Below are 20,700 nucleotides of genomic sequence, written 5' to 3'. Positions count from 1 at the left end.
ACATACGTATATATAATAATAATCATACATGTATAAATTAAATAAATACAATACAAAAGCATTAGAAATATACCTTTTCACGTAACCAGCTTTTTTCTGTTCACAAAGAAATAATACACTTTGAGAAATTATGTTGTGTTTGCCTATGAAGGACTAACACATTTCTCTGTATATATATAAGCAAACAACAATCCTTAAGCGACAAAATAGGCGACATTAATCAATTTCTGAATTAGAACGTTATTTTTTTCCCGCCAATGTTCGTATGCGACAAAGTTTGATTAGGCGACAAACTGTGCGACACTACAGTTTTGTCGCATGCCTGCGACAAAGAGTTTTGTCGCCTAAATTGTCGCATAACTTCTCACCTCAGATTTTCAATTTGTCTCCAAATGGATATGTTTTTGTAGTGTAAGGGAGGTGTGTTTTTTATAGGTTTGTCAAATAGATTGAGTTGGGTCGGATTCTTATTTAGGTCATAGATAAATGGGTTGTACATCATAACTCTAACCTTATCTGTAAGAGATAATGTCAATATATTTTCGACTCAATTAATTCATTTAGCGTTTTTTATTTCCATTTCGGAATTTTTAACATTGGTTACATTTTATGCTTTAGGTATCAATTTTAAAATTTTAGTCGATAAGTTGTTTATTTTGTAATTGAAAATAGGATAATATTAAATGAATTAAATTCCAGTCAACAAAAATCAGTAAAAATCAGTTTCGATCCATAAAAATCAATTTTAATTAGTAAAATCTATTATAATAAGTAAAAATCAATTTTGATCAATAAAACCAATGTTAATTAGTTAATATTAGTTCAACCAGTAAAAGTCAGGTGAAATAAACAGAGATTAAATCAACAGTATTTGGGTTTATTGGAGTTGGGAGTTGGAACATTACTTTCTGTTAAAATATCAAAAACACACTATTGTTAAAAATAATCCAACCTTCCACGATCTTAATAATTTCACCTTTAAAATTCTAAATTCCTAAATTAATAACTAATCAAATAAAATTAATTTTTGCAATTCACATAAAATTCAAAATTATATACTTCTAGTAGTTAATATCAGTCAAAAATCAAAATTACTTCAAACCAACCCCAAACATATTTGCTTACTGCCCAAACAGTGTACAATCTCTATCTTGAAAATGGTCAAAACACAATCCTTAAACATCGCCATCCTTTTTATTTTATCGTCACCCCTATTTTAATAAATTTACGATTTTGCCCCTGGACTTAAAATTTCTTATATATACTCCAACCTCATTAAATAACACCTTTATCACTTTTAAAACACTAAATTACAACATAAAATTTGTGGAGCGAAAGCTATGGAATTCAAAACGCAAGCAATCAATCGAGGTAACTTTTATTCTAATTTAATTAAATTAAATTTTTTTGAAAAAAAAAATTAAAGGGGGAGTCGCGTGCGACTCGGCCGCAGCTCAGTTGCACGTATTATTATTATTATTATTATTATTATTATTATTATTATTATTATTATTATTATTATAATTATTATTATTATTATTATTATTATTATTATTATTATTAACTTTTTATTTTTCTTTTAAATACTATTTTTATTATTATTTTTGATATTATTATTATTATTATTATTATTATTATTATTATTATTAATTTTATTATTATTATTATCATTATTATTATTAAAATTATTATTATTATTATTATTATTATTATTATTATTATTATTATTATTATTATTATTATTATTATTATTATTGGTATTATTATTATTATTAAATTTTTTTTTAATTTTATTTTTAAATATTGTTATTATTATTATTATTATTATTATTATTATTATTATTATTATTGTTTTTGTTGTTGTTGTTGTTGTTTAAGAAAAATTAATTACAATAATTATAATAATAATTAATATTTTTGTTGATAAATTATATTTGTTGATAATGATTAGTTTAATATTGTTGTTGTTAATAATAATTGTTGTTTAATGTTTATGTTAAAAAATTATGTATATTAATAAATTATTATTATTATTATTATTATTATTATTATTATTATTATTATTTTAATCATTTTTTTTGAAAATAAATTATAATGATAGTAATAATAAAATTATAATAATAATTATTAGCTAATTTAATTTATTAATTAACTGTTTATTAATGTAATAGTTTATGTTTTTGAAATGTTTATTAGTTTATATTGTTTGTTAAATGTTAATTAAATTAATCGTTTGTCATTCGGGAATTAATATGTTAATTATTTATTGTCTTTTGTTCATGTGGTTAATTTAACGTAACGTTTGATTTTTTTAATATATTATTAATAGTTAATTAAATTATCAAAATTATAGTAAATGGTTGGTAATCAAGGAAATGGAAAGGGTTTTTTTAGACACTTGTTGAGCAGGAATAGTTCTAAGCCTACCTTACTCAGAGGGGACCTCATGAGAGGGGGGTTACGAGTTCTGCTAGGAGGGCTAGGCAGAAAGAGGCTGCCAGACACAGTGAGGCCAACCGTTCGAGTACACTGCACCAAGTGCACACTCAGTTTGATGACCAGGCTAGCCTCCAGAGTAGTTGGGGGGGGGGGGGTTCCAGTGATGATGATAATGAGTACCAAGGCTCTATTGATCGCCTAGTGGATTGGACTGTTGTCCGCGGGCATGCCAGTAACTTTACACGTACGGTAACTAGTTCTGCAGGCGCATCTGAACCTGCCGAAGATAGCCACGTTGACAATGCGCCGCCACGGGGGAGCAGGCGCTCACAGTCCGCTGGAACGGACTGGTTGATCACATCGCCTTAGCCCGGGGGCCCTACTGATACGCGTTTGATACCCAGCTATGGGAGGGCACATAGCTAAAGTTATTTTTGAGGGCTTTGAGCGTACGCCTCCGATTTTGGAGTGTCGTAGTAGAAAGAAGCCGCTGAAGGCGATCATCAGATTGCGGGATATGTCTGATGCGCTTTACAATGTTTTACCTGCCACTCCCCTCGGCGGGCTACCATACATTATGCACCAGCACATTGATAGAGCTTTGATATCGACCTTCGTGGAGAGGTGGCAGCCGAATAAAAACACCTTCCACTAGCCCTGGGGGAGATGACGATTATGTTGCACGACGTGCAACGCATATTAAGCATTGGTATTGAAGGTTCACTATCGGCTGAACCTGCTGATGGAGTGGAAGCTCGCGCTTGCTGGTCTTTTTGGGGAGCCCATGTCGAAGCTACAAAGGAAAGGGATATTCACCAGCGGTTGCATCAATGTTGGTGAAGTTATGCACATGAGCCATCGGTCCCAGGCTATGCAGACGCAGTGTACAGCCTAATACATGGCTATTGTCGGCTCTACACTGCTGGCGGATAAGACCAGAACTGGCATGCGACCTCACCCGATACTGACCGTCAATGCCGATCAGGATGAGATCGCCTGGGGTGTTGTGATGCTGGCTTACTTGTATCGACAACTGGGAATGGCGTCTAGGGCTAGTTGCAAGACCATTACTGGTTGTCTCACATTGCTGCAGACATGGATTTACGAGTACTTTCTGGCCTTCCGCCCCTATCCTCGTCAAACAGATGTGCCTAATAAGACTAGGGCAGAGATGTGGTCCACGCCCAAGCCAGGTCGTGAGCTCAGCAAGCTGAGAGACTGTAGGAGTATATTGGACTCCCTAACGGAAACTCAGGTATTGTACATCACATCACACTTTGTTATATATTTTATTTTAATTTTAGATTATTTTGTTTATGCTAATTTCGCTTGTATGCAGGTGGAATGGACTTCGTACATTACTTCTCTAAGGGCATTGTTAAATGAGCACTCACCCACCGCTTATATCGGGGGTATCACTTATTTTGATATAGTCGAGGTGTATTTGCCTGAGAGGACAGTGCGACAGCTGGGTTTTGTGCAGGCTATTGCCCCCGCTCCTATGAGAGCTGCCCACGATCTACGACCGACACAGGGTACCTATTCCGTGACCTTTGCTTCTCCGCCTATTTACACGGAGGCATGGAGTAGGTTCTCCTATTGTGCCCGCGTTGGTGATCAGGCACTTCGTCGGGTATCTGTTCCATCAGGGGCTGATCCTAGTGACGTTGACTGGTTCAGAGTGTCCTCCCACCCATATCTTCTCCCAGGCGAAGGACCGAGTGCCGGTTTTGGTCTAGCTGATAGCAGAGTTAAATACGTTAGTGTTTCAATTTATTTGTTTTCTTTTATGTCTTTGTCTTATTTAAATGTTGTTTATTATCTTGTTGACAACTTTTTTTTATTATAGTTTGCAAATCAATGCTTTTTACATTTTTGATTTACATATTCAACTCTATACATATTGAATTCTATCTACATATTGAATTCCATCTACATATATAGTTAAACTAAATATTGATGACTATCTACATATTGAATTCCATCTACATATATAGTTAAACTAAATATTGATGTACACAATAGTTACACTATGGACTATCTAAATTGACAGCATCTTCAACGGTGTTATTACCTTGTGGTGGTTGTGGCCCGTATAGTCTATTCGAAAGCAAAATCCTGCTACGAAAATGTGTTTCTAAATGTCTAGAAGAATTGTCAACTGCTTCTCTCCATGATCGCTGGACTAGCGGCAGTGGAGATGAATCATCGTTCATTAATAGTTGAACATAATGATTTATATTCACCCAATATATATGTATAACTTTATTTACACTATTCACACCCGCTGCTTTCCTTAACGGAAGAATTAAACAGTAGTAGTTTGGATTACCGTCAGCAGAACCATAATAAGCAATGCCAATGTTAAGAAACGTTGCTGCAAAGTACAATGCCATCGGTCCTTCCAACCAGTGAATAAATGGTGCAGGTCCATTGCTATGTGAACCAATACTGAATATAGCATTATCTAACATCTCCGCCGATAGATACACACGTAGGTATTGCTCTCTGTTCATTTGCATTTCCATACACATTGCACGTCTTAAAAGAGGCCATGCCTCCTCGCCTCCCAACTCTGTGACGGCAATAGCTCTAAATCCACAGTTACCATCACCTATAACATCAATCCAATCAAACAAGTAAGGAAGGAGAATGTGCGGGATGTGATTGGGCCATGAAAACAGTGAAAAATCACGACCTGTTGGACCATATGCAATTATTAAAAATAAGTTTAGTAAGATTCAGCCGTAATAAACTAATGTGAATAACGGAAAGGAAAGTCATGTACCGGATAAATTGAAACTAAACTTAATTCCAACTGAGGATTGCGTTTCTCGACCACTAGATCTACCGCGGGATGAAGATCTAGACCCTCGACCCCGAGAAGATGATCTGCTATATTCAAATGCGCTTTTATTTCTCTTAAGGGTTTTGCTTGTCGTTAGTCTTTTCTTTCTCGGTGGACTTACATAAGGCTCAGGTATATCGGCTCCATCAGGGTGTAATTCATCTTCAATTACCTGAGACACGTCGTACAACTGCGGGATCGACTTTTAAGACTTCATCGACCAACGATTGGAAGTACTCTTTGTCGTCGGCGTTTGCGTGCCGTACTCCTTCGTTCGTGTCAGCTCCTACCTCTATGTACGTCAAAGTTCTCCAGAATGGATGAATTTCATCCAAATACAAAGAACCTTGTGACCTGAGCGACAGATAGAAATAACAAGCACACGGCAATCCATGGGTGCTTTGAAATGTACAACCGCATTTGTCAAATACATAATCACCCAAATCTAACATACGGTTATGCTCAAGCCGCAACTGTTCCAAGGCAAATATAGATACATGGCGATATAAAGGCCTAAAGAAATTATGTCGCAAAGACCTTGAAATAGAATTCATGGATTCCTGTAGTGCTTGTCGGATCCTAGATTGTTGATTTGTTATCTGTGCGTGTGCCCTTTTAAATATGGTATCAAATGAGCTATTACCGCTACCAAGATAATACTTGAAAGACGAGTGTTGGCTTTCAATTCTGCTAATAGTTTGGTTACCCATGTGTAAACATTCATTCATCCATGCACGCACAAATTTCTCTTTAAGTGGGATCCATGTTCCAGCCAAATATCGAACGACCTTTATGTTCTTAACCGACCAACTACTCACAATCGATTCCCATCTGTCTTCGAATTCGGCAAGCGTACAACTGTTAACCAAGGGGTTCCATCTAATTTTCTTGAATATCTGCCCTTGTTTATTTTTTTTCCCGCCACTTAATTTGTCCACCATGTTCTCTACGTCATTGCCAATATGCCATATGCATAACAAATGTCGCACGTCTACATTAAAAAGAACATTGAACGTAATTAAGATATATTCAATAAATAGAACGAAAATAATTAATCAACAAAACCTTTTTACCTGGGAAGACATCCTGAATAGCTGCAAATAAACCCTCGTCTCGATCACTTACAATGATGCTAAGAGTCTGAGTTGTGCTAAAAATATCTCTCAAACCCTAAAACACCCACGAATATGACACAACCGCCTTATCTCGCATCAAACAAAATGCAACCAAGAAGTTGTGATTGGTTGGCGCCATTCCAATTACTTCACACAGCGGCCATTTTTGTTTATTTGTTTTGTACGTTATATCTATCAACATAACATAACGTACGTATATCTGGATGGATGTAGGATTTGCAACTAATAATCTGCTCAATTCCCCTTCACTATCCAAATTTGTCTAAACCACGTAATTATGCTCTGTGGCCATATAAAGACAGTGTTGAAAGGGAGTCCTACCCTCCATGTCTTCTCTCCTAATTGACTGTCTAACATTGTATATTTGATTAATACTAGCAAAAAAACCAGGGAAGTTTTGTCTAATTGAGGTCATAATAAACGCAGGTTGCATGTCGGATGCACTAATAAGCTCTCGTATGTGTTGCCGAATATCTATATTAAACCTATTTGCCTTTACATGACCATCTCTGTACACTAAGAACGGGTAGTTGTGTATTTCTTTTTCTCCAGGACACACCCTCACTGTCCAAGGTCTTTCTATTGGTTTACGACTACTTGCTACAATCATAAATTTACATCGACATGATTTACTTTTAGAACCAGGTCAGACAACATTATCTAGGTTATGCAAATCACCCATAATATTACCATATCGGTGACATCTTAAATACAAACTAACTCTAGAACGTGCTTCTTTTTGTTTATAAGAAACACGTGTAAATTGAAAACCAATTTCTATTACTATCTCATCGGCCCAACTATGTAATTCATCTACGGAATCAAATTTCCTATCCGTAACAAATCTACCAGAGTAATCTACATTGTCCCCTAAGTTTTCAAAGTCCTGCAAATTTAAAATATGAGATAAACCATAGATTAGGTTAACAAAACATTATACAAACAAACATTAATAATAAAAATATTCAATATTAAATAAAAAATAATTTACTTTAATAATTAAAATTTCAACTAAATTAAAAAATATATAAAATAGAATAATTCTAATAATAATAAAATACAAAATAATATTAAATAGTAACAAAATAATAATAATAATAATAATAATAATAATAATAATAATAATAATAATAATAATAATAATAATAATAATATAATAATAATAATAATAATAATAATAATAATAATAATAATAATAATAATAATATAAATTATAATTTATTTAAATTAAAAATTAAAATAATTTTAAAAATTTAATTAATAATAATATAAACTATAAAATAATATAAATAAGAATAATATAAATTACAAAATAAATACAAAATTATTTAAATAATTTAAATAATAATAATATAAATTAAAAAATAAAATAATTTACTACAACGTATATTAAATAATAATAATATAAATTATAAAATAATTTACATAATAATAATAATATAAATCACAAAATAAATAAAAAATTATTTAAATAATTTAAATAATAATAATATAAATAAAATAAAATAATTTAATACAACGTATATTAAATAATAAGAAAATAAAAAATAATTTAAATAAAAAAAGAGAAATAAAGAATAAAAATAAAAATAAAAATTTCAGTCACGTGCGTGCGACTGAACCGCAGTCCAGTCGCACGTTTTTCGCGACTTTAACTTCTTTTTTTTATAACAAAAATACACATTCAAATCGATTAAAGTACGTACCCATTCGGATTCATAGTTGCTTTCGTTAGCCATTGTAAATCGATTCCAACTTTTAGCTTGTTTAAACTCAGAGAGCGTTTTTAGAAAGATTTTAGAGAGATATTACTGTGTTTGAGTTCGTAAATTATGCAGGGGCGCTACTGGAAATTCAATATATATAGGGTCGCGAAAAAAATATTTCGAATTATGCTAAAACTTTTGATTTAATGTTTTTAAAGTGATAAAAGTGTTATTAAGTGAGATTAAAGTGTGTTAAACAAATTTTAAATCTAAAGATATTTTCATCATTTCATTAAGATAGGAGTAGCAATAAAATAAAAAGAACAGCCATAAATAATAATCCCAATTTAAAAAAAAACCCATTACATTACCCCACTTTCTCTCTCTTCTTCAAGAAAACTGCTTTTCATACCCCTTTTGATTTTTTTTGAAGAACTTCTCTTTTTTGAATCCTAAATCAAATGCTCCAACAACAAAATACCATTTGACAATACAATAAAGAAGCAAACTTTGAACAAAAAAACACCAAAAAAACCATTTTCTTCAATTATATTTCTGAAGATTGTGTTTTTCTGTCCTTTTGTCTTATTAATTTCTTCACTTACCCAGAAATTGTGACACTCCTTTACCCATTTCTTCTCAGATCGAGTTTGTTAATGGGGCTATAATTTTAAGGTGATCAAAATGCAAGCTTTTTCCTTTTTTTGGCTGTTCAAAAGTTCAGTTTTTTAGTGCCATATTTTGAATTTTAGTGGTGGATTAAATTTTATTTTTTTTGTTGTAAAATTTGTATACTTGTGGATTGGATTTGAGATGTGTATAGTGGGTTTGGGGATCTAAGTTGTTTATTTTGTGTCATGGTTTTGAGATTTGAAATAGAGCTTGTTACTATATTTAGTATCTTGGAGTGAACTTCATTAAAAATCATGACCCATGATTGACTTTTGTTTGTTTGATTACTTAGTGAACTATTCTGAAGTTTTGGATGATAGGTTTTGTATTAGATTGTAGCAATTCTTGTGTTTGTTTTCTTTATTGTTTTGGGTGTTATAGGTTTTGAGAGTGACTGGTATTTCCTGATTTAGATGATTACTATCTCTCTTGATCCACTCTATTAGTTGATATACTTTCATTTTGGAACTGTTGAATTGTTGTTTGTTTATTTGAATTTGAAGTTTTGGAGTTTAGTTTTGATAATGAACAACATAATACAATGAGATATGAGTGAATTGAATTTGGCAATAAAGTAATTTTTTGATCTTATTGGCTATTGTGGATTTGTGGTTCATTGCACTGTAGGCATTAAGCTTTAATGGACTGGGCCTGAGAGATCTTAGACGGTCTCTTAGTAGATAGGCTGTTGAAATTGAGGATTTGTTCACATTTTTCACTAATGTATATGCTTGATTTGTGGTAATAGAGGTTGCATTCTTGTTTTTAGTCCGGGGCAAGGTGATTCCCGACACGTAAAGAGTGGTGAGAATCGAACCCCTATCACAAGGACAAAAGGTACAACTTTCCGCCCCTAGCCGAACCAATAATTCTCAATAATGGGTTCATTCTAATATGAAAAGATTGCATTAAATTTGGGTTAAAAAGGGCTTTAAATGTAGGAAATTTGGTGGTTTTACTGGTACATAGGGGCAGTGATATTTGATTTTATGATGTTTTAATATGTTGGTCCTAAATCTAGGAACAAGTTTTTCTCACAACTGAGAGAAAATAGACAAGAGAATAGAATAGGCATTGAATTTGGAGAGCTAGTTTTTAAATTGCTTGTATTGATGTCTTCTGCAATGGTTTACGGTCTACCTTTTCTACCATAGTGTTGCTTAGAATTAACATTGTTTGGTTCCAATGTGCAGTCGATGATGGACGCTGATACTGATATACACTCTAGTAATGTCGGGGTTGCTGATCAGAATGGTCTTCAATATGATCATTACAGCTCGGGGGATGAAAATGTTGCAGTAGAGATCCATGGCAGTCCTGACAGCACTTTGGTGGGTGTTAGTCATGGTGGTGAAATAATTGGCAATGGAATGGTGAATCCTTTGAATCAAGAAACGGAAGAACTTACTGATGTACATGTGGAAAACAGTGGTCCTCCAGCTTCTGAGGTACATTGATTCTTCACTCATGTTTACTTGATATGTTTTACTTATTGTTAAGTGTACGATTGAATTATGTTTTAGGAACGAATGGGGAAGGGAAGGAAAGGGAAGGAGGGGTAGGGGAGCGATGGGATGGGGACGGAGGGAAGATTGATACAACAAAATTTCATTACCCGGAATCTCCAATGCTGTTAAATGATTCCCTATTAAATAATGGGAAGGGAAGGGAAGGGAAGATTGTTTTTTTTAATCCAAAATTAAATAAGTATAAATCTTTAGCCCTATAATGGGAAGGGAAGGGAAGATTGTTTTTTTTTAACTCTTTAATGTTGGAAAGATTTATTTTGTATGATACATAAAGGAGTTCTCCTCTCCAATTTCCTTTCCTCCATTTCACTTCTTGCAACGTTTTGTATTTAAACGAAGGAAACGTCACGCTTCCTTTTGCCTCCCCTTCCTTTCCCTTCATATTCTCCCAAGTCCCATCCTTAGTTTTAAAAAGCGTACCTCGCTTTTACGCCTTGTGCGCCTCGGCTCAGGCTCGGCTGAAAACGCATCAGCTAGGTGAAACAAAGACCTCTACAAAGAGGCGTGCGCATTGGGCGCCTCGATGCGCCTCCTTGTTGGGCTGGGTAACTAACTTGTGCTTATTTGTTAGAAAAAGAAATAACACTCGAAACTCAACTTTACTTGAATATGAAGTTCGAAAAATCGTTGCTTCTTTAAGAAAAACAAAAGGCATGCTAAGAAGAAAATAATTGCGGGAATTCTTCATATTCTCATTATAATAGTTTTGCGCCACAGTGTGCCTCGCGGGTTTTAAAACTAAGCTCCCATCCAAACATAGTATAAACTAGCATGTTGCTTATTGTTGGATTTATTGGTTTGTAGGGATTGGAAGCCACAGAAACTACTGCTGTGAAGGAACCCAAGCCACAGAGTAGTCAAGTTAAGGGGAAAAGTGAGAAGCCTTCAAATGCAAAACATGATCTTGTGACATCAACTAAGAAGAACATTAGTAATATAAAAGTAAAGGTTACTTCTAATGGTACTTTATCTGATCTTGCATGTACAGAACAGCCTATTGTAAAGGCTAGATCTTTTAATGATCGTCAAGCTTCTCATAGTAATCCAAGCAAGACGACAAAGCCCGTGAAAAGCAACCCTCAAAAGGCTAAGGTGGATATTGTTTTAGTCGATATAAACATTATTTCCCTTTTCCTGCTCACGAATACGATTATTACTCAGTATATTTTAGTGATATTCGGTTTAATTTCTACTAATGGTTGATTATTCTTATTATCCAGCAGCCGCTGATATCGGAAACGATGTCTGTGCATTCTGAAGGCACCGTGTAGGTTTCATTGCTATATTTTCTGCTCTTTTCATGCACCTTTTTTTTTTAATACTTTTTGTAAAATTTATGGTGGTAATAAATTTTAAGGATTGAAGAAAAGGGAGGGGATAGAATGACTCCAAAGAAAAAACTATGTCTAGTTTATGGAGAGGGAAAGATTTTTTTCCTATGCTTCTTTTTCTTTAATCTATATCCATATTATGCCAAAAAGAGGATGAAGCTTCTGTCTCTCTCCCCTCTTTTTTTCCAATTTTTCTTGCCCTAATGATCGTTTTTGTGAATTGGAAACATGTAATTATAGTATTTAGTTGTTTTATCTAGAATAATCTGCAAATTACAGCCTTAAAGTTTACGACTTTTGCGAATTACAGCCTCAATGTTTATTCTTTGCGAATCATAGCCACCAAAGTATCAATGTCTATGGCGTTCAAGGCAAATCACGAATTCCGACCACAACCTGTGACCTCTAAAATGGTCGAAATTATGTGATTTGGCCTAAGTATTGTACACTTTGATACTTTGGTGGCTGTAATTCGAAAAAAAAACATTGAGGTTATAATTTGCAAAAAATGAACATTGATGTTGTAATTCACAAAGTCATAAACTTGATGTAATTTGTAAATTATTCTTTTATTTATAGTTTTTTTTTTTAATTTATATAATCTTAGTATATGAGACATTTTCTAAAGTCGATTTGTTATTAGCAACTTTCTTTTGACTGTAAAGGGTCGAAATGCAGGGAGAAGCCAAAATTGAAGCCTTTGAGGAAAGAAACTACATCCAAATCTGAAACAAACGAAGAACTTGTAGAGTATCCTTTATAATGTTCACCTTACCCCTCCCCCGGTTCCTTCCTTATTTTGGCAATGGTAAAAGATCTGAAGTTAACCAAGGTTGATAAATATTTAAATGCTTATAGCCTATTTCCTAGTTGATACATCGAATTTTCCTTAATTACATTACAGAAGTCCCTCTGCATCAGATGGTAAGTCTCACCGAGTGGGTAAACTTCCATCTTATGGTTTCAATTTTAGGTGTCATGAGCGGGCTGAAAAGAGAAAAGAGGTTTGTGATTGCTCATCTTTTTCTCTAGAGTTGATTTACTTTTGTTGTCAATGTGCGTAACTGACTTGGGTTTTGGTCTCCGATTGATATTGGGCAGTTTTATACCAAACTTGAGGAAAAAATACACGCACAAGAAGTGGAAAAAAGTACCATCCAAGCAAAGTCCAAGGTGCTATATTGTATTATGCCAATATGTTTTTATTCTTTCGACGACAAGAATTTGTTATTACATGTTACTTTTGTTTATAACAATTTGACAGGAAACTCAAGAGGCTGAGATTAAGATGTTTCGGAAAAGTTTGAACTTTAAAGCAACACCAATGCCTAGCTTTTACCAAGAACCTGCACCTGCTAAAGAGCTAAAGAAGGTAAGATAATTCAACTCTTGATCATTTGGCCTTTTTCATTGAACCTCTATATATCCGACACATGAACTCTCAGCCGACATGGTCAGTGAGCTGTGACTAGGGGTGTTCAATGGGCCGGATAAGGGCCTTTTAAAATTTTATTTGGGCTTTATTTGAGCCGGGGTTGAAAAGCCTGGTCAGGCCCATTTTCGTCAATAAAAATTATTATTATCCCCATTGATCAATTTATAATAACTAATTATCGTTTATAATAGTTAAAGTGTAAAAATTTAAAAATCCCCATCAGTGTCACATGATTCGCTGAATGCCTCGCGAATCGCAAATCAGAAAAGCGAATTATGGTCGATTTTAGGCTATTTTTGAACCATTTCAAGCGAATCGTTAATCCAAAAGGTGAACTAACTAGCGAATTGTGTTTCATTGATCCCCATTGTCATTGTAATTTATAATAATTGTAGTAGAGCTCTTTTTTCCTATTTATAAAGGCCCGTTTTCGGGCCTTATTAGGCCCTTTTATAGTTGGTAAGTTCTTTTGAGTGTTGTATTCGGGACTCAATTTTACTTCTGTTTTGTCGTGTCTTGTCATACGGTATGAACATTTTGACGAGTCTTTAGTTCTGGGTATGGCCGAATGGGTTAGATTTATGCAACGTTATCATCCTTAATTACATACCAAACAGGATTTTAGCTGATTAATGATTTTAAGATCTGTATAAGTTTCCTTACAAATCCTTGTTCCCCATGATTCAGATACCGACTACACGTCCCAGATCACCGAAGCTTGGCAGAAAAAAGAACTCATCGTCAGTCGAAGGCGAAGGAGATGGTGATCAAATCCATCGACCCGGAAGATTAAGTCTGGATGCAAAGGCGGTCGCACAAACCACACCCAGCAAAGGACCTTCACCTGTCCAGCCGAAGCGGCCTCAAAGGAAGTCCCTTCCTAGATTGCCATCCGAGAAAACACGTCTATCGAAAAACGCTAAAGTGCAGGATAACACAATGAACGGATCTCCACCTATAGCACGCATTGACGAAGAGGGTCCTTCCTCTAACCCAGAATCTGTGCCTATCGCCCATGTCGAAGACAAAGATTCTCTCTCTAATCCCGCTTACATTGCTCCAATTGCTCATGCCGAGGAGGAAGTTTCAACATCTGAACACAATGGAACTCATGTTAGATTCGAAACTGAGGCTATCGGGGAAGAGCAAGCTCACGCCCAACTGCCAACAATCAAGCAAGACTTGTATTAAGAACATCAGCAAGATCCTGGGTTTAATCGGATTCGTTTGCCTCCACAAAGTGGTTGTTTCGTAAGAACACGAATGTGAAGTCGTGTAGCAGTTTGTTCATAGTTTGGGTGAGGTTCGGTTATTCGTGTTTTTCAAGACTTTCCCGTCGAATCGCTTAAATAGTCTGCATTTGCACTTTGTTTGGGTTGTCATATTACAATTATAAGTTGCTTCTTTTTAATGGTCTGCCATTGAAGTATGGTTGTGGGTAAATTTTGTGTTTTTTCTCAGTACACTAGTTGTAGTTAATGATACATATAATGTAGTTTATGGGGGGATGAGTATGACTAAATTGAAAAATATGGTTGTAGTTTGCATTTGGATTTTTGAACAATGTTTTCTTTTTTTTTTTATATATATATTTAAAATGTTTATTCTTATTTCTTTCAACACGTTGTTTTGTTGTTTCATTGTGAAGTTGAGTTAAGTTTCAGTGGCCGACCTACGCATTGTGTTGGCATTTCGACAGATATGTAGAAGTTGAAACATATTTATGTGAAATTTTGTCAGATTAAAATTAAAATTTTTGATATCTAATGTTCAACATTCTTCTTTGAGTAGAGATATCTAAATAAGATTTTTGATAAATAAGTAAAAGATAAAATATATTCATATGAGATCTTATTAGATTTGACTTATTTATTTTTTTATTGTGTATTTTGTATTATTTTTTATAATACATATTTAGAGATATTAAGTCTAAAAATTTCTTTGGGAATGGTGGGAGAAAAAAATAATATTAGCATATTACTCATATATTTTATTGTTATCTTGCCATTTACAAAAAAATGTCTAAGTTTAATAAGTGAATACTAGTTGATTTTGAAAGGCTTTGCATTTGCTCAAATGAGCAAGATAGTATACTTTGAGGCTGTGGTTTGTTATGTGGATTGTCATAAATCATTTATAATTCTTCTATTTTATTTTCTTCATTGTCTTTACTCACAAAGAATTACTCTTTTCGATTCACATTAATTATCCAATTTAGTTTTGTTATTCTATTAAATGCACTAATTAAATCTTAAATAATAGTATCTATAATTACATATAATTAAAAATTATAAAAATGAGGAAACTAATTTACATTATATCTAATTTTGAATACTTTCTAACTAATTATTTCACCTCTAATTCTTAAATTCGTTTAATTATCCAACTAACTAAATATGTTTAATTATCCATCTAACTAAATACATTTAATTATCCATCTAGCTTTGTTTTCCTACTTTGATTTTTATTTACCCATTTAATTTACACTCAATTTAAACGGACCTTAAAAGTAGCTAGTGTTGTTTGAATACGTGAGGATGTTAGCCAATACTTGGAATCATGTTAATGAGTAATGACGAATATTTATAGAAATTACACTTTTGATAAAGTTATTATACCTTAAAATTTAAAAAGATGACAATTAAAGATTTGTTACGAAATTTGTGAACAGGGTTTTGTCTTCATTTGTTGTCTTTAAGAATCTTTAATTAAATAATTTCAAAAAAAGTCTTTAATCAAATAAATTCATAGAGATAATAAACATAATATTTTCTTAATGATTTGATATCTTTTTATGTTAGCATATAATCGTTCTTGATTTTGACCCCTTTTTTTGTAGGAAATGCTTTGTTTAATTTGCATATACTTTTATAATCTTTTATAAGTATTGATTCTCCACTCATGTATTGTCAAAAGGACTTTTGACAACGTTTACTTGTAATTTTTATAATTAGGAATTTAATATATATATATATATATATATATATATATATATATATATATATATATATATATATATATATTCTCGTGCAATAAATGATATGTTATTTCTTATTTTATATACAATGATTGAATTAGAAAAATTGATAATTATAAATATAAATTTCTATTGTATGAATGATATAGTAAAATTAAATTGTTTATTCTATAAAAACAATTAAAATCCGAATATTTATATTTCTAATTCATTCTCTTATTTAAGTCATTCATTCATAAATTTAATCTTTATTTTTTTCTGTTTCTTTGTAACACTACTTTTCTGTTCAAGTCATTTTGAAGAGTTATTTTATCTAAATAATTCAAAATATCATTAGATTGTAGGATATGACATGATTACTATTATTAGGTGTGTTAAAAACAATTGACAACTAACATAACCTATGGACATTGTGGAAAGAAATTTCCTACAAGGACCATAAATTTGGTGAAATCTCAATGATATTTCCATAGCCAAAATTTGTGGTTGGTTTTGTTATGTCAATTATTTGATCATTGTAGTTGCAGTGGATCATTACTTGGTCAGATTAGACACCCAACCAATTCCATGTTCTCTTGTCTATGCACCCAAATCATTCTCTTTAGTGGATCTTTCCATTATTTTTCATGTGAAATTAAAGCTAATTCAAATTATTGTTTTAAGATAATAATTCGATTCTCGTGTTAAAAACAATTTATTAGTTTATATAGTCAACTTTGAGAGTGAATCGGGAAATTACAATAGAAAAGAGATTAACATAATATCGATAATCTTCTATTACATTAAAAAGCCGTTGCAAAAGTACAAGTTCATACAAAAGGCACTTGTAAAAATGAGGCTTGGCAAAACTCGATGAAAAAACAATCCCACCCCATTCGAGAGGTTAGAGATTGTAATGGCAGCTCGATCTAGATCGTGCTGCCACGGCCAAAGCCCATGACAAAACAAGAACACCATACTTTGAACTTTCAAAAGCAACGGTAGAACGATGAACCAACAAATGCCGACCAACAACACTCCGGACGACTTGGTAAAAACCGACACAAAGACTAAAAAACAAACACTGATGACTGACACGAGAACTCAGCCCCGAAGCCAAGCTAAAACTTTTTTTTTTCGTTTTTCGTTTTTCAATTTTTTTTTGTTTTTCAATGAAGGTCCAAAACCCAGCAAAAGATTAGACGAAGGCTAGACAATTGAACCCGGAAAGCAGTTAACAGTATTCTCAGGCATCTACGACCGATAAGAATCTGGCACCAAAAAAGAGCCCGAATTCTTGAAACAGATTTCCTGTCTTGAGGAAACCTGCAAAAAAGGGGTGTAATCGGTCGTTTCTTCCTGGAAAAAGACCCATGTCTCCGGCAAAAGGCAAGCCTGTTTTAAAACTGATGGACCCAAAAACTAAATACGAACTCAACCTATTCACTTAATGTACTTCTGAAGCTACTTAAATAATCCGAAGAGCATCGAAATGTTTTGCGCTTAGGAAAGGATGTCACATCTAAAGAGCCGATCCTCGAGCATATCAGTGACGGTGCTGCTGATCGAGTTGCAGTTTTGAATGTTGAGTCCCATAAGAGACTGACCCAACTTTGCCAAGAAAGGCAAGCACTTGTTGGAGATCATCGAGCACCCGGAAAGAGAGAGGATCTGTAAGCTCAGATGCTTCGAGCGAGCCAAAGATGCGACACCAAAGTCTGTGATAGCGCACTTAGAAACATCGAGTTCATTGAGCAAAAGGCAATCATCGGCAATAGCCACCAACCCTGTATCGGTAACCTTACCACAACCTTCAAGGTTCAACAACTCTAGGGTTCCGCCATGAAACTTTGCCAATGCGATGACAATGTCGTCGGTCACATTAACACAGTCCGCGAGACCCACCTTGACAAGACCGGCACCAGCATCACAACTCTCGATAAGGGATAGAAGACCGGCATCGGTGATGGAGGGAAGACCGTTAAAGTTTACACATTGCAATTGAGGGCACAACTTTGCCAACATAGCCAAGGTCATGTCTCCGAGCCCAGGGCAGTTGCTGATTGTCACGGAACGAAGTGGGGCGGATTTGTTCGGGAGGGGGAATCCCAACACCATGTCCTTGAAACCAAAGCAGCTAGACATAGTTACATCCTTCAACTTAAGACCACAGTTCAATAAAAGACCAAAAAACCCGATTTGGGTGATCCTGTGGCACTCCTTAAATTGCAGGCTCTCGAGAGACCTTGCAGCTTTGGCAAAGGAAATCAATCCATTGTCGGACAAGAAAGCGCACTTCTTCAGAGCGAACTGCTTCAAATTGGGACAGCCTTTTCCCAAAGCTTCGACTGCAACGTCTGTGACTCCTTGGCACGAGGAAATGGTGAATGACTTTAGATGTTGAAGACCCTGGGCATTACCCATGACCCAGAAACCCTTTTCATTCACATTTTGAAGGTTGGCCAAAAAAAGATCAGAAACAACTTTTCCGTAATGACCGATCACTGCAAGGGAAAGATCAGTAACATTCAAACCCTGAAGCTTCAACTTGGTGAGGACGAAAGAAGCTGATGACATCAAAGTTGCGATACCCTGATCACCAACAAGTGGGCAGTCCTTGATGGTAACAGATTTGAGGTTTGGACAGAACTGCCCAATAGCTTGCAAACCTTCATTACCAATAAGTTGACAACCCTCAATACTCAATAAGGTCAAGCCGGAACAATTCTTGGCGATTGCGATCAAACCCTTGCTGGTAATAGACGGGCAGTTGCAAAGATCAAGTTTCTCAAGGCGACGACATCCATTAGAAATCTCAACGAGACCTTCATCTCCGATGGACGAAACATTCCAGATGGAAAGACTCTTAAGAGAAGGGCAGCATCGAGAAACAGCCTTCAAACCAAGATCAGTAACTCCACGAACAGAGTTCGTTCCCCTGATCATCAGCTTACCTAATCCACCAAGACCACCACTTCCCACAGCCGCAGCAGCAAGTCTAACATCGGTGGCCTTCTTACCCTCCAAACTCCTAGTAAGAAACCCATCGCTGTCGATCTCCTCACCCTCATCAGCAGCAACCTTATTCTTATTGCACAGATCCTCACAAGGGATGCTACTAACAAGCATAAGCCAGCGTTTCGAAACGCTGGCACAAGAACTCCTTTCTTGGTATCCCGGCAAACGCCTGAAGATCTCATACAAACACTCATCTGGGAGGGAATCAAGAGAAACCTGCTTTTTTTGCCCTAAAAAGTCTCCTCCAACAGGGGCATTGATCCTAGCTCTTTTGTTTGGGAAGTAAACATCCACATGGTTAACAATACGAAGGGACAAAAAGCTACCAGCTTCCTTGGGGTTTGAGTATATGGATCCCCCATGGTAAAATTCCTCATTTTCTGAGAATCCAAACACAAAAACTATACTCAGTCTATGCTTTTCCACTACCAAAATTCTATATTTTGCAAATCATACCACAATAAAACTAATCTAGAAATGCCTAAACTTGACTAGTCATTGAAAAATATGTTTACTTTATATGGGTAATTCATTTCATAAATCATAAAAGATACTTATATACATGTAGTAACTAATCATGCAAATTAACCCAAAATGAATCATCACAAGTCCAATATTTGCAGGAAATTTAATTGTTCATCATAGGGATATAAAACATTTATACAGACAAGATCTTTCTCAAAGAACACAGGGAAATTATGCAAAATCAAATTCATTATAACCCTAGAATAATCAATAGAAAAAACTACCAAAATACCAAAATTTAAGTAATAAACCCGATTAAAAAAGTCCAAAATAGTTCTACAATCAAAAACCCCAAAACAATTGCATAAAAAAATCAGCAAATTAAAAGAAAAAAAAAGGATCCATGAACATACCACTGTAATTGACGATCTGAGACATGTTGAAAGCTGAATAAAAACCTCAAAGAGGCAAAAAAGGTGTGAACTTGATGAGTGAAAGAAGCCACCAGAAAATAAACCCAGATCCTTAACAAACCCAGAAATAAAAACAACAAAGATGAATGAAAATTGGAAATATGCAAAATTCATGAGATGAAAAAATAGAGCATAAAGAAGGAAACCCTATTGAAATAGGGCAAAAAATGTTGTGAAGGAAGAAGGAAAAGATGAAAGGGGGAATGAATGAATGGTGAAGCAATGGAAAAAATGATGCTGTGGATGTGTTTTTATCTTAAGATGTTGTCAATGTTGAGGAAGAGAAAAAAGTGGGTCCCAAAAAAAATATTTTGGGTTAAATTAAAAAAGTATAATAATTAATGAGGAGAAAGGAAATGCATGATTCATATACAAGGAATTTGGGGATTGTGGGGGGAGAGAATAGAGATAACATACATCATACATGCAAGTGCATTGAATCTTGCTCAAAAACAGGAATTCTTTGCTCCCATCCCTAAGCTATCACCAAAACCCCCACTTGTCTATATGACCTTCACTATGGGTGAAGTGAAAAGAACCCATGGTTTGGTACAAGGTGCATAATTTTTTTTAAAAAAATAATTAACCATTTGGTAAATGGTTTTTTTTTTTTACTTTTGAATTTTGACCTTTTAGTTGGTAAAACAGTCAAAAAAACTATTTAATTAAACAATTAATCTTGTATGAGACCG

General features: G+C 34.2%; 2 protein-coding genes across 7 annotated transcripts; one reads left to right on the top strand and one right to left on the bottom strand.

The window, feature by feature from the left end:
- The first annotated feature begins 8,483 nt into the window (after positions 1-8,483).
- LOC130804159 (protein WVD2-like 6) lies at positions 8,484-14,698 on the top strand. 6 transcript variants are annotated; one of them, XM_057668504.1, is made up of 10 exons: positions 8,484-8,804; positions 9,550-9,638; positions 9,995-10,249; positions 11,135-11,422; positions 11,554-11,597; positions 12,340-12,411; positions 12,566-12,665; positions 12,763-12,834; positions 12,926-13,033; positions 13,784-14,680. In XM_057668504.1, exons 3-10 carry the CDS (start codon positions 9,998-10,000, stop codon positions 14,285-14,287), a joined length of 1,440 nt encoding a protein of 479 aa, XP_057524487.1. In that variant the 5' UTR covers positions 8,484-8,804; positions 9,550-9,638; positions 9,995-9,997; the 3' UTR covers positions 14,288-14,680. The 6 variants fall into 6 exon arrangements, with proteins under 6 accessions (XP_057524487.1, XP_057524488.1, XP_057524489.1 ...); XM_057668506.1 differs by lacking the exon at positions 9,550-9,638 and having other exon boundaries at positions 8,494-8,804; positions 11,135-11,204; positions 11,319-11,422; positions 11,551-11,597; positions 13,784-14,698; XM_057668501.1 differs by having other exon boundaries at positions 8,494-8,804; positions 11,551-11,597; positions 13,784-14,698.
- A 2,113-nt stretch (positions 14,699-16,811) lies between these two features.
- LOC130804175 (EIN3-binding F-box protein 1-like) lies at positions 16,812-20,473 on the bottom strand. The gene is made up of 2 exons (XM_057668528.1): positions 19,949-20,473; positions 16,812-19,450 (listed from the first exon to the last, which is right to left on the bottom strand). The coding sequence occupies exons 1-2, from the start codon at positions 19,971-19,973 to the stop codon at positions 17,556-17,558; spliced, it is 1,920 nt and encodes a 639-aa protein (XP_057524511.1). The 5' UTR covers positions 19,974-20,473; the 3' UTR covers positions 16,812-17,555.
- Between the last annotated feature and the right edge of the window lie 227 nt (positions 20,474-20,700).

This window comes from Amaranthus tricolor, chromosome 17, assembly GCF_026212465.1.
Source record: "Amaranthus tricolor cultivar Red isolate AtriRed21 chromosome 17, ASM2621246v1, whole genome shotgun sequence".
In the NCBI taxonomy this organism is placed as follows: Eukaryota; Viridiplantae; Streptophyta; class Magnoliopsida; order Caryophyllales; family Amaranthaceae; genus Amaranthus; species Amaranthus tricolor.
Note: the sequence above shows the minus strand (reverse complement) of the source record. Positions and strands in the feature narration are given on the sequence as shown.

What these genes read in the sequence shown, in the direction of transcription:
- LOC130804159 (XM_057668503.1), top strand. Translation starts at nt 9,998, where the DNA reads ATGATGGACGCTGATACTGATATACACTCTAGTAATGTCGGGGTTGCT. An exon ending in GTGGTCCTCCAGCTTCTGAG is followed by an intron (nt 10,250 to 11,134) that starts GTACATTGATTC and finishes ATTGGTTTGTAG; the next exon opens with GGATTGGAAGCCACAGAAAC. An exon ending in GCAACCCTCAAAAGGCTAAG is followed by an intron (nt 11,423 to 11,550) that starts GTGGATATTGTT and finishes CTTATTATCCAG; the next exon opens with CAGCCGCTGATATCGGAAAC.
- LOC130804175 (XM_057668528.1), bottom strand. Translation starts at nt 19,973, where the DNA reads ATGTCTCAGATCGTCAATTACAGTG. An exon ending in TCAGATCGTCAATTACAGTG is followed by an intron (nt 19,451 to 19,948) that starts GTATGTTCATGG and finishes TTGGATTCTCAG; the next exon opens with AAAATGAGGAATTTTACCAT.